The sequence below is a fragment of the Spermophilus citellus genome (genome assembly GCF_964194105.1).
Source record: "Spermophilus citellus genome assembly, chromosome: 13".
NCBI classification, from domain to species: domain Eukaryota; kingdom Metazoa; phylum Chordata; class Mammalia; order Rodentia; family Sciuridae; genus Spermophilus; species Spermophilus citellus.
The window spans coordinates 90,862,821-90,877,249 of NC_138193.1; the positions used below are offsets into that span (position 1 = coordinate 90,862,821).

At 34.3% G+C, this 14,429-nt stretch overlaps 1 protein-coding gene across 10 annotated transcripts in view; it reads right to left on the minus strand.

Moving 5' to 3' along the window:
- The window catches only part of BIRC6 (baculoviral IAP repeat containing 6), a 218,837-nt gene that overhangs the window by 4,292 nt on the left and 200,116 nt on the right, over positions 1 to 14,429 (minus strand). For all 10 annotated transcript variants that reach the window (XM_081265581.1, XM_081265578.1, XM_081265577.1 and 7 more), the window contains 5 exons: positions 14,318 to 14,428; positions 10,819 to 11,036; positions 8,611 to 8,772; positions 5,614 to 5,691; positions 3,381 to 3,569 (listed from right to left, as the gene is read on the minus strand). In XM_081265581.1, coding sequence (XP_081121707.1) covers positions 3,381 to 3,569; positions 5,614 to 5,691; positions 8,611 to 8,772; positions 10,819 to 11,036; positions 14,318 to 14,428 — 758 coding nt within the window. The remainder of the gene's footprint in view (positions 1 to 3,380; positions 3,570 to 5,613; positions 5,692 to 8,610; positions 8,773 to 10,818; positions 11,037 to 14,317; position 14,429) is intronic.

A 14,429-nucleotide genomic window follows, 5' to 3' on the forward strand; every position in this document is an offset into this window, starting at 1 on the left:
TGTAATCCCAGCAACTCAGGAGGCTGAGGCAGTAGGATCACAAGTTTAAGGCTCACCTTGGCAATTTAGTGAGACCAAGTCTTAAAAACAAAACAAACAAACAAACAAAAAAAACCCCTAGGGATTTAGCTCAGTGATAAAAGTGACCCTGGACTAATCTCTAGTACCAAAAAAGAAAAAAGAGGAAAAAAAAAAGAATAGCTATTTAAAATATTCTCAATGTCAAGGGAATTCATAGAGAAATCAGAATGAAGCTCTGTACATGGCACAATTCTTAATCTTTGGATTTTGTCTTCTGGTTAACTATGGACACAATTTTACTTTAATGAAGTTCAACTTCCTTGTAGTAACTGTGGCTTACATTTGGAATTTAATAAAAAACAAACAAAAAAATGCCAAATTTGAAAATTTTTGTCTATTCCTGGGGCTGGGGATGTGGCTCAAGTGGTAGTGCGCTCACCTAGCGTGCATGAGGCACTAGGTTTGATTCTCAGCACCACATAAATGTGAAATAAAGATACTGTGTCCACCTAAAACTAAAGAAATATTTAAAAAAGAAAAGAAAAAGAGTCTATTCCTGACAAATTTAAATTTAAAAACTAGACTTCAACTTGGAAGCATTATTCTCTATTCTGGTTGAGGTCCTACATTGTGCAATGAGCTTCTCTGGCCTAAAGAAAGGGGGATAATACCTATATAGGAAAAATTATTATGAAGACTGAATATAGCCATAAAAGACCAAGGAGATTTTATCATATTTAACTGTTTTTTAAAAAATATATATATATTTTAGTTGTAGATGGACATAATACCTATATTTCATTTATTTATTTATTTATTTTAAAGAGAGAGTGAGAGAGGAGGGAGGGAGGGGGAGGGAGGGAGGGAGGGAGGGAGAGGGGGAGAGAGAGAGAGAGAGAGAGAGAGAGAGAGAGAGAGAGAGAGAGAGAGAATTTTTAATATTTATTTTTTAGTTCTCGGCGGACACAACATCTTTGTTGGTATGTGGTGCTGAGGATCGAACCCGGGTCGCACGCATGCCAGGCGAGCGCGCTACCGCTTGAGCCACATCCCCAGCCCCTATTTATTTATTTTTAATGTGGTACTGAGGACTGAATCCAGTGCCCCACATGTGTGAGACAGGGAGCTCTACCACTGAGCCACAACCCCAGTGTTTAACTGTTTTTGAGATTGATCATTATGGGGACTAAAAAATGAGTTAAGACAGCTTGATATGAGAAACCCTAATTGTGGGACCAAAGGGGAGATGAGTGCAACAGAAAAAGGTACTTTAAAAGACACAAACAAAAACAATTAAACAACAAAACAACAACAAAAACCCAGAGGAGTTAAAAGAGAAACAAATCACATTTTATTAAGAAAATTCATTAATGTAGGATTGGTTCTAATGAATCAGAAGGGTAATTATACTTATTTGCTTTTTTTTTTTAATATTTATTTTTTAGATCTCGGCGGACACAACATCTTTGTTGGTATGTGGTGCTGAGGATCGAACCCGGGCCGCACGCATGCCAGGCGAGCACGCTACCGCTTGAGCCACATCCCCAGCCCCTTATTTGCTTTTTTATAAGTCATTCTCCTACTGAGTCTCCTATATTTATTCTTGGGAAGAAAATTTTTATGTAAAAACCAGTAAGATATAATTAAATACAATTTTTATTTTTTATTTTAGTTGTCAATAGACTTTATTTATTTATAGGCAGTGCTGAGAATCAAACCCAATGCCTCACACATGCTAGGCAAGTACTCTACCATTGAGACACAACCCCAGCCTGACTAAATATTTTTAATACATTTAAAAACAGAAGTTTAAAACTCACAGAAAAATGCAAAAACCACTGTGTACATCTGAATACATTTTTATTTCAGTGCACAAACCAAACTAACCTCTACCCAAAGATAATAAACAGAATCTTACCACACACAAAAGAAGCTCCCCATGTGCTTCCTCTCACCACTAATCTTTATCCCAAGGAATACACTGTCCAAGCTTACCTTTTTGATTTTTTTGCAGGGCTGGAGAATCAAATCCAGGGCCATGTACTTGTTAGCACACTACCACACAACTATACCCCAGCTCCTATTCTGACTTCCTTAAGCCTAAGTTACTTTGCTCATTTTTGAACTTTATGTAAGTGAAATCATTTATAGAGGAAACGAATGATGAATCATGATTCAGTTTTATATACTGAAAAGTTAGGGATGGAGATGTGGTTTAGTGGTAGAGTGCTTGTCCAACATGTGAGGCTCTTGGTTTGATTCCTCCCCACCACCACTCCAAAAAATTAAACATTGATTTTCTTCCTCTATATTGTTCAATTTCTAGTCAGTCTCAGAAACTGATGATGAAGGGAAACAATTTTAAGAAAGAAAACTGTTTCGGGAGACAGTTAAAACAAGATGTCAGGTGTGGTGGTGCATGCTTGTAATCCCATACTCACGAGGCTGAGTCAAAAGAATCTCAAGATGAGGATAGCCTTAGCAATTTAACAAGACTGTCTCAAAATAAGAAAATAAAAAGAACTAGGGATGTAGCTCAGTGGTAAAGTGCCCCTGGGTACAATCCCCAGTACCATAAAAACAAGATCTAGTATGCTTTTGACATAATAGGTGAAAAGTATTATCATGTTTAGGCAGACTATGGAGACAACTAGTCACAAGAAAAGAGCCCTGCCTTGGAAAATAGTGAAATAAAAGCACTTGAGAGAATCAACACAGCTTTTAGAAACTATTATATAACTTTGATAACTTTGTATTAAAGGAAACATCTTTTCTTTACTGTTTACATATATACATTAGTGTGGAACATTTTAGTGACATGTGTAGAAAGTTTGCTAGCAGAACGGTAACCATAAAAAAAAAAAAATTAGGAATAAGGCAGGGGATGTTACTCAACTGTAGAGTACTTGTCAAGCATGTGCAAGATTGTGGGTTCCATCCCCAGCATCACCCAAAAAAGGAAAAGAAAAAGAAAAACTATCTTTAAATATTTCAAATATAGTCAGATGTCTTTTATGTGGTTTGATTTTTATTTTTAGGTACTAGGAACTGAACCCAGAGGTGTTTTACCACTAAGCTACATCCCCAGCTCTGTTCATTTTCAGACAGGCTAGCTTGCCTTGAACTTGTGATTCTCCTGCTTCAGTAGCCAGAAAAGTTGGAATTGAAGTGTGCGTCACTACACCCAGCAGAATATATGTGGTTCTAAACTCTACCCATTCTTTAATATTACAGATAGTTTTAACTCTAAAAACTAAGAGTTAGTATACCACATACTCTACATTTAAAGGCAAGTAAAACTAACAAACCACATTCTCTAATGCCTTTAATAAAGTATTTCATTATTTTATTGAACATACCTCTTTAAAGCATGGTGAAGGGTTTCTGATTTGTTCTAGCATTGCCCATTTAACTGTTGCTTGTCGAATGTTTCCATCATATTCCCGAGAACTCTGTGTGCCACTGGGAGTGCCTCTAGATCGTTCATATCCTGGTTCATTAAAATAAGGCTCAGCAACTAATATAAGGGACTGGACAGACACTAGAACCTGAGGAATGAAGGAATGATAATACAAGAATAATAAGAGCCACAATGATAACATCTTCACTATCAGTAAACTGCTATCTTGCTAACACACAGCTAATTCCTAGTAGTGTACTATTTTAGCTAATATAGCTATATGCCTAGTTAATATCTTTGAAGCCAGAGAAACATTAGATACCACTTGCCTGCTTCATAAATGAAAAAGGATTAAGAACAATTGCATTTTGATTGGCATGATAACCAAAAAAGTCATAAAAACATTATATAGACATCAACTAATAAAATGAGCATCTTGCCAGGCAGGATGGTACATGCCTTAATCCCAGTGGCTCCAGAGGCCAAGGCAGGAGGATTGTGAGTTCAAAGCCAGCCCCAGCAAAAGCAAGGTGCTAAGCAACTCAGTGAGATCCTGTTTCTAAATAAGGCCAAGGTCAACTATAGGGGGAAAAATTTAATCTTTACAATGTGAGACAAAGATCTGATGATTTCTAAACTTTCTGTAACTATATATACCATTGAAATAAAGTGGTTTACTTTCCCCTAAATCAAATCTCACTCTTCTAAAATAGCAATCCAGGGCATAGTTATTAGTTCTGTCACTGCCCCTTTTAAATAATCTTCTTCTTCTATTAATACAAATAGGATATAATGCTCATTTTTCTATAAAAGCATAGAAATATTCTAAATTAAGTATTTATCATAAATCTATAAAAAAAGATCACTATTTACTTATTTAAGCTTATCCCTTTTGAGACAAATAAATTAAAATTTACTTCAAATTCATACCCTATTTGATAGGCTTCTAAAGGAAGTCTTCTAAAGGAAACATAAAGAATGGGTGTTTTGTGTACCAGAAAAAAAAATTACATTTAGGAAATTATGTTGATATAATTTGCTATTTGCTAAAGGAAAAAGAAATACAATGAATTATAAAGTTTGGATTTGATAACAACAAATATTTTCAGGCATATCACTAGGTGTCACAGAAGTCATTACCTTTTATGTGTTTTTTAAACATGTTTTTGTAAGTAAATAAATGCATTTTTATTCATATCTTCTTTCACCTAGTGCAAAATAAGAACGCAGGAAAGGAATCTTTCAGGGTAGGCCAATCTTGGAAGGCTTATATGGGGATAACTTTCAGTTGACTTTCTTAAAAGAAATGCTAAACTGTAACTAGGAATTTAAAATATTATGTACCAACAATGACTGTTACTGCTTTCTAAATGAACAAGGAATAATGTTTATTCATTATCAGCATGCTTTTGTACCTATCTCTTTGCTGGGATTCTGAACAATTTGGACAAATGGAACGTTATGTAACATACTTATTATACATGCTCAAGAGACTTGTGGAAATTTAAAAAATTCAAGATTCTGAAATCTGTGTCAAAGGCTCTACAAAATAAGGCCTATAAATCACGCGTTTTATGAATTCCAGGATGGCACTTGTGAGCCTCAGATATCATATTTTTATAAGATAATAGAACAAGATTAGACATGAAGAAATATATAATACCAGTATTGTATTAAATTCACAAGTAAACCCTAAAAATGTGACCTGCAAGGTAGGAGAAACCTACTGATATCATCTTGCTCCACGGTAGTGTATATTAAGAGCAACTTAGGGATTTTTTAAAGGCAATTTTGACAAAACTAAAATTCTGACTAATGCCCCAACTTCAGACTTTAAGCTCTAGATGAGATTCCATAATACTAACTCCTCACCTATCAGCTTTTTTTTTTTTTAAAGAGAGAGTGAGAGAGGAGAGAGAGAGAGAGAATTTTTTATTATTTATTTTTTAGTTCCCGGTGGACACAACATCTTTGTTGGTATGTGGTGCTGAGGATCGAACCCAGGCCGCACGCATGCCAGGCGAGCGCGCTACCACTTGAGCCACATCCCCAGCCCACCTATCAGCTTTTTAATATTTATTTCCTATCATTCTATCATGTTTGGGTTTACTATGTTTATTCTTGGTCATAGAAAAAAAATTTCAAACATATATGCTTATTTTGTAAATGAAACTGTCAGAAGTTTTGTTTACTTGCAAAAAGCTTGAGGTCTGAGGATTCCACTTCTCTTCCGGTCTACCATGCCACGTATTTAAGATGCTTAAACAAACCTGAAGAAGGGGAAAAAATAGAAAAAAGAATTCAAAGTACTTAAAATCAGACTGCCACACCTAGAAGTAAAAATAAAATGCTCTCATGTCAAGGTATTTTAGTTTTATGTCCCCTAAGAAACCCCTAAAGGTCAGCCTATAAGAACAAATTGGTATTTTCACATGTGATTCAAATCTGTGTAGCACTACTTTATTCATAATGAAGAATGAGCCAGCACCTGTTACATGTACACACATATTTTCATGAATAACTTTCCCTAAAACCAGACAATTTTAGTGAGAGAAACTGGTACGAGTTTTTACACTTTTTTTTTTTTTTTTACAAATTTCTTTCTGAATTTGGTAAATTCTGAAAATGGGCTATGGCTTAACAGAAGAGAACTTGATTTTATATCCACCCCTACATTCCATTTGCTATATAATGTTGTTTAGGTTGAAATATATGGGTCAAATCTGGCTTCCCACAAAAAAGAAGGTGGAAAAGGAAGGCCTTCACAGATTCCATGAAGGTCTTGAGAATTCCCAGGGTTCTTCAGAACACACTTTCTGACACATTAGAAACTGTTCACTTAGACAGCAAAACTCAAAACAATATACTGAATGCAGGTTAAAATGGGACATTTTATTTGTATTTACAAATTACTCTTGTGATCAAAAAAAAAAAAAAAAATAGCAGCATACTACATTATTTTCTCCTGGCATAGTTGCTTAGTACCTCGCCATTGCTGAGGTTGGCTTTGAACTCATGATCCTCCTGTCTCAGCCTCCTAAGCGGCTGGGATTAAAGGCGTGCACCACTGTACCTGGCCAGATTTGTGAATATTTAATGATAAATTTGCAATTTCATATAATGGGCAATAAATGTAGAAAGTAAATAGTCCCTTAAAAAGAAAAGAGATCCTTCTCTTTACTCTTTCAATACTGTGTGAAAGTAGTAATTCAAAGTGCACCAGCACATTTAGCATATAGTTTCTAATAATTAGACTTATGTCTGTACAGCTTTGTGTATTATTAAAATTACTATTATGGATATAATCTCATTTGATCATTAGAGCATTCCCATGATATTCTCTGTGTCTGTGTGTGTGTGTGTGTGTGTGTGTGTGTGTGTGTGTGTTTGCAGTGCTGGGCATGGAACTCTGGGCTTCAAGCATGCCAGGCAAGTACTCTACCACTGAGCACTGAGTGACAGCCACAAACCCATGGAAAGTACTAGTGTGCAAACTTTAAAAATAAGTTTAGGGCCTGGAAGTGTACCTCATGGGTACAGAACTTGCTTGGCATGCACATGGCTCTGAATTTGATCCCCAGCACCAAAAAAAGTAAACAACTAAAAGTAACTTTTACAATTATGTGATTCATGGAACACACAAATATGATGGAAAAAGACTATATAATTCAGCACAATGGACTCCCAATTCCATAACCCTTATCCCTTACCACTAAACTATGTATCATTTTTTTTTTAAATCCTTCCTTTCTATTTTTTTTTATTGGGGGGGGGGGGAGTGTTGAGCAGTACTGCAGATTGAACCCAGGGATACGGTACAACTAAGCTACATCCCCAGCTTCCCCCATTCCCCTTTTGAGGCAGGGTCTTGCTAAGTTGCTGAAACTGGCCTCAAACTGGTGATTCTTCTGCCTCAGTCTCCCCAAGTCACTGGCATTACAGGCATGAACCACTGTACCTAGCTAAAATTAATTTCTTAAATATTAATTTTAAATATTAATATGGTAATTTCCCTTTCAAATCTAAAAGGGAAATCAGTAGAAACCTTGAGGATATTTTTGATAAAATATATTGATGATGAGAATATCAAGTGCTTAACAAAGAAGCATCTGCTTGTAAAGTCTATACATTTCTTCTCACCCAGTGTTGATTTTTAAACATTAAATATTCACCATGAAAACTACCACCAAAATTCCATCAAACTGCCCAAAATAATTTTCAAAAGTGATAACTGCTCTTTTAAATCTAATTTTAAAAAGACTTACTGTCATTAAGAATAAAAAACGATTTACTCTCATACATTATTTTTATTATACCCTTTTGTCAGTTTTTTAAAAAAATAGGAATGCATCTCCCTTTTTAGTACAGAATATGTGAAAACATTTTCACATTCATTAAACTTTAAAAATAAGTCCACAAATGTGGTAGTTATGATGGCAAAGGAAAAAAAAAAAAGGCATGATTTACAAAAAAGAAACAGTTGATGGTATGGTGCTTTGCCATTTATCTACTTCTAAGCCTATGTGAAAAGATGACTAAAAATGGAGATATGGAAAATAAGGACAGTTAAGAGACCATCTTAGACACTGGCTCAGCAGTATTCCAAGTGGGGAAAGCTCTCAGCAGTTGGCTACAGAATGGGCTCCGTAAGTTAGTTCATCAGTAATTTCTTAACACAATAAGTGTTTCTGCCCTTCCCCCCACCCCACCCCAGGTAACATAAGGACCTCTTTTGAAGTTAAGTAAAAATATTAACCTACAACATTTTATTAAAATTAAAATTTAGCCTGCCATCGCTCAGTTTAGGTGGTGGCATCACTTAGACATGGTGACCACAGATACATTGAAGGGCCAAAAGTCAGAAGACCAAAAAAAAGTCCAGTCTTGGTTCTTCTACTAATGAGAAGTACGTCCTTGAGCAAATTATTCTACTTCCATGTGACTAAGTTTCCTCATGATTCAAAAAGGAAATGACTGGTCTAGGATCACCCATAAGACTAGTGTTTCTGCCCTTTCAGATCATTTTCTTACTCTTCAAGCTATCCTGTGCATATATGGAACTGAGGCATGAAGAAACCCATGTCTTCTCAGAACAAATATGACTAAAACAAAATTTTTGTTCCAATTACAAAAAAAACCTTTAGATCCAATACAGTGGCATTAGAAACAAAAGACTATAATTACATTACCTTGCCATCATTGTAAAGGTTTGGATTGAATCGCACACTATGACCACCAGTTGTCTCTAGATTCACAAGAGGGGGGGAACTGGGATAATCTTGAGGAAAATACACATCAAACTCAAAGCAGCCATTTGCATAGGGGGTGTCCGCTGGCCCAGTTATCAGAACCTGATATTGACAGAAACACAGAGGCCTAGGTCACTTCCTAATTGCTGATATTTAGAAAATTAAAGCCAGATAAGAAAGACTTAAAGAAACAAGACCCTGTCTTGAGAGTCTACATACATCTCTACCAGAATAAAAGTGGAAGTTAAAAATAAAAGCAGGATGAGAAAATGGTTTTGTTGTTAGAATTAAAGTGACTTGGTTTTGGTGAAAATGGGCTATTAAAAAAGATGCCTTGGGCTGGAGATATAGCTCAGTTGGTAGAGTGCTTGCATGCATAAGGCCCTGGGGTTCAATCCCCAACACCACCAAAAAAAAAAAAAAAAAAAAAAGCCTTCTTGGCACCAAGAAAGTTTACCTTTAATATCAATACCCGTTAAATGAGTAAAATACTTCCTTTTTTCTTTTGAGAGCTCTGCTTCATGACTTTCTCTATAGTGTTTTCCATAATTTTGAGATTCTACATACATTCACTACCATATCTCAAGGTATGAAGATATCTGCTTTAAATCTTCAAATAAGTTACCAGCATTTTAATATTCTTTAGGATAATAACAGGAAAAACATCTTCTCATATTAATATGACAAAAACATTGGAGAGAATAGCAGGTGTTTCCCTAAGAGTTACTGGTAGTTAAAAAAAAATACAGCAGATGATCCAATAGTGAATGCAATAATTATTTAATGAATTTTGAGTCAATCAAAAGATATGTTACACAAGAGCAACAAAACTGTTTGTTAAGAGCTGTGGTGGGAGGGCAAATGGCACTAGCGTCTCATTCTGCAACAACACTGATAAATGCTAAGGGCTTTATATTGGGATCTTTCAAGTATAGCAGAATCAATTCCCCAGTATGGCTCATATGGTGTATTTAGTGATAAAATAATTTCCTAGGCAATAATCCTATGAAGGGTTCCATTGTTTTTAAAATTTGTTTTTTGTAGTTGTAGACAGATAGAAGGCCTTTATTTTATTTGTTTATTTTAATGTGGTGCTGAGGATTGAACCCAGTGCCTCATGCATGCTAGGCAAGCACTCTACCATTGAGCTATAGCCCCAGCTTGGTTTCCATTGTTTGTCAGAAGAAATAAGATGTGGCTCAACAGGCAAGGTCTATGAGGTTTCTACAGAAAGTTATCCAAAAAGTAAAACAAGTAAGCAAACAAAAAAGCTCCCAGAACACAATGGGTCAACAGTTCCAGCTATCCATTTGAGAAAGACAGAATATTTAACCCATAAATTTAAATCATAAAGAATTTTTTTCCAGGTGTCAAAATTTTAGGATTTTCTTAAGGCAGCACTGTCTTATAATTTAAGGCCAGATCATCAGAGTGTTAAAACATAAAAGGTACAGATTATAAATTTCTGTGTTGCCATAACTTTATTCATAGGCCTTTACATTTGTAAATATATAAATTTCCTGGAAAAGAAAATTAAAAAGACTAATAACTAACAAAGTTATACTATAAAACATGATATTTTTTCCCTGGATAATAAGAAAGAAATCCTCTGTTTCCTACCGATCAGCATTAAATCCTTAAATACTGTGTTTTAAAACTGTGACAGGCCAAATACAAGGATGGATGCTTTTTTGATATTTTTCTCTGAATTTTTATTTTATTTCTTTCCATGTTTTTCACTGGTTCTCTACAGGTGTACTTAATGGTGAGATATATATCTGTACATGCACACAATAGAACATTGTAATTTACCAATATCATTCCCTAGTATTTCTCCTTTTCTTCCCCTTCTCCTTCCCCCGGTCCCTTTCTTCCGATTTCCTTCTGTTTTCATAAGACCCTGGCCTGAGCCCACCTTTCTTTACCTGTTTCTTCTCTAGCTTCTGCATATGAGAGAAAACATGAGTTCATCATCAGTCTGACCTACATACCCTGAACTAACATTAGAACAGACTCCTTTCACTATAATCCAAAGTGGTCACAAAAATTTTCATTACATTTAAAAATGCATTCTATTTCTATAGTTCTGATGAATATTTGAATACTTAGATTAGCCAGGGAGATAAGGGACAGAGGTGTTTCTTTTACCTTCATGATGTCAAGTCGCTCCTCATCACAGCGTACAAACACGCTAGAGGATGATGACAGAGGCAGTGAGGTTGAAAGAGTCACAGCTTCCTGAGCAAGGCGGCGGGCTCTTGCAGCACTGTTGGCATCATTTGCATTTTTCACCTGAGACATGTAGTGGTAATTTACTTTAAAACCCAATTTCCCATCTTCATCTTCAGAAACCATCTCAAATGTATCTACAAAAGAAAAAAACAAAACAAAACAAAACAAACAAACAAAAAGACCACTCAACAAAAAAGAACCAGAATGGAATATAATTGTTATAATGATAAACATCACAAATAAATCACTAGTATCATCTTCCAATCACAATGGAGAGGATTGTAATGTGGAAAAACAACAAACTAGAAATGCTTACGATAACATGTTGGATGAATGGATGTATAATGGAAGTAAAATCAAGAAATTATTTTTAATCTACAGTGAGGATACAATGGTAGATATACCAAGTAGTTAAATGTAAAGTATTAAATAATCTATTAAAAGGGTGTCATGTAATACTTTATCAAAACAATTTAAAATATGAAATTATAGAAAGCATTCTCACTATATTTCACTTTTTAAAAAATAGGATCTATAAATAATTGTATTGATCTGAAATTTGAGAATAGAAATGCCAGGCTAAAACTTACATTACTAGAATGAAAAGATCATTAGGTAACTGGCTTCAGAAGGAAAAACAAAAAAACTATGCTCAAAGTACTATTCTAAATCATTTATTTAGGCAGACTTGAAAGGACTTAAAAGTTACTCATGAAAGGTATGTATACAATAGGAGGGAAAAAGACTTGAATTTTATAATTCAGATTAATTCTATCCTTCACCAATGTATTAAACAAAGATATCTAAATAAATTATAAATACTAATTATATTTAAATATAAAACCATCAGGGCAAATAGTATTATTACGACAATTTAATTCTAAATAAATAGAAAAATATTTAATGCATATTACAATTAGTAAAAATTCAGTAAATGTAGGTTCTAGGCTAGATGATTTGAGTCAGATGACACAGAAGAAACTGTATATGTCCACAAGGAGTTTACAATACAGAGTAATGGGAAGAGAGTAATGTGTTTAGAGTAAATTGGGTTTACAATAGAGTAATGGGAAGACCTATAAATACTGTCACAGGTGTGTGCAGTAGTGTTTAAAAAGAAGTGTTAGAATCCTTAACAAATCTTTCAAATAGGAAAAAAAAATTGGTTCATTTTGTGTATGACATCGGCTTACCCATTATGTATAAGCAGAATTTAATAAGTACTATTGCAAGTTTATTTTATCACATAGTACATATGACCATTACTAACCAAATGCACTGTGTCTCAGAAAAAAACAAAAAGACCACTGACCAGTTCCTATTGGTAAACCTATAAACTAATTTCATGTGCTCACCATTGCGGTTTGTAATGCACTACAGGGATAAATTTCCTTTGAATTTCATAAATAGCAATCAACCAGATGTAAAAATGGGTCTATTCTCATACCACAAGGAAAATTTTATATCATATATCCATAGAGAGAACAGACAGGGTCTACTAATCCCACAATTTTATTAAAATGGCTGGATGCTAAAAAAAAAAAAAAAAAAAAAAAAAATGCACATCTTGTTTGACTCAAGCAATTTTTCTTCTATAAATCTGTCCCAAGCAATTAATTTTAAATGCACACAAATATTTAGATGCAATGACAGCCTCTGAGATGTTGCATGTTATTAAATAGCCTGAAACAACCTAAAAGTCCAATTTTGGGCTCAACAAATGAGTCTGTCATATAAAGGACTATTAGGCAGTTAATAAAAATTAAGTTATAAAAGAATCATGTCAATGAAAAAATGAGATATAAGGTAGAAAATACAGCTTATTAAGAAAAAAATCAATAGAACACTTGTATTTTTTTCTGAATTATTATGAAACTCAATGAATAGCAAAACTTGATTATGATTAAAATTATATTTGACCTGGGAGTTTGTGATTTTATGTGGTTTAAGAGAGCCGTCCTGGCTAACACTAATCAAGGGCTCTGAACACAGGACTAAATGTATAAGAGGTAAATCAGAATCTCTCATATATAGCGATGCAAAAACACATTCCTATTGGCAAAACCAAGCATTCTCCATTGAAAGTATAAGTTTAAATTATAGAGATGGAATGTGGCTAAATATTTCCAATTACAAGAAAGTTGAAGTATGTTTCTTAAAGAGAGTAGTAGATTTTCTTTCAATTTTTCTTTTTTAAGTTGTAGATGGATGCAATATATTTATTTTTATATGGTGCTGAGGATGGAACCTAGTGCCTCACACGTGAATAGCAGGCGCTCTACCATTGAGCTACAGCCCCAGCTCCACTAGATACTTATGTGAAACCTTGAAGATTAGATCACAAAAGGCACCAGGCTTCCAATTTTTTTCCTTTGGGAAGATTTGTCAGCTTTGATGCGTAAGGCACTCCAGAGCCTAAGGAGAGGCCTCCGATCAATGGCATTTTTCATATGACTGAGGTTCCAGTCCACATCTTGACTATAACCTCATGATAGACCCTGAGACAAACACTGAGCTAATCATAATCCTTGAGTTTCTAACCCATGGAAACAGCAGCAACATAATGAAGATTAGTTTTTTATAAAGTATCCACGTTTGGGGGATAAATTGTTTATATCAAGAAGTAATAGAACTATTTGGTAAAATACTATAGAAATTAATAAATCCAAATAAGCTATCAATGATCTTGGCAATGCTTAAATTCATTCAAACAAAGTAAATGGTCCCATTTTTATAAGTAAATTCTTACTTACAAAAATTTTTTTTTCAATAAAACGATTCTTCAAAAGAAGTGTTTAAAATACAAGTAAATCTACCCTAAGTGGAAGAAAAAAAAAAAAAAAAAAAAAAAGACTAGACTGCCAAACTAAGGCAAAGAGCTGTAATCTCATCACACTAACCAAACTCCAAACTAAAGTCTAAGTTTCTTCTACATTATTTCTTACCATCATTACTAAAAACCTGAGACATAAATAGAGCAAAAGCTAAATAATTTCTGCTGAGGTTCTAAAGTTGGTATGACAAAAATCGATTTTTTTGTAGCCCACTTCAATGTTCTTTTTGATATAGTCAAAAGTCCTCGGGCTGGTTCTCAAGAATGGAAAAGCAGCACAGAAAGTAACTCATCCAAATGTGGAATTTAAGTGTTGGTTTATAGTTACAGAACAGCATTATGAGAGGTGCTAATATGATCTATTCATCATCTACAGTCCTTCTACTTAAGTGCAAAGTTCCAATTATCAAGAACTAACTAGACATACAGATATAAATTGAAGAGTTAGATGATAAAAATTCCTATTACACCTAAAAATAACTTTTGTGACAAGCAAGTCTTAAAGTCTTTACTAGAACATATTTCAATAGTACTATTAAAAAGTGATAATGAGATCTTAGCAAATGAAAAATTTCAACTTACCAAACTGTAGCTTCTTCATAACAGCCACATATTTTTCTTCAAGAGATTTTAATACTGACAAAGGTTTGGGTTTCATAGCCACCTTCTTTGAATATTCGCCTAGTTTTTTTTC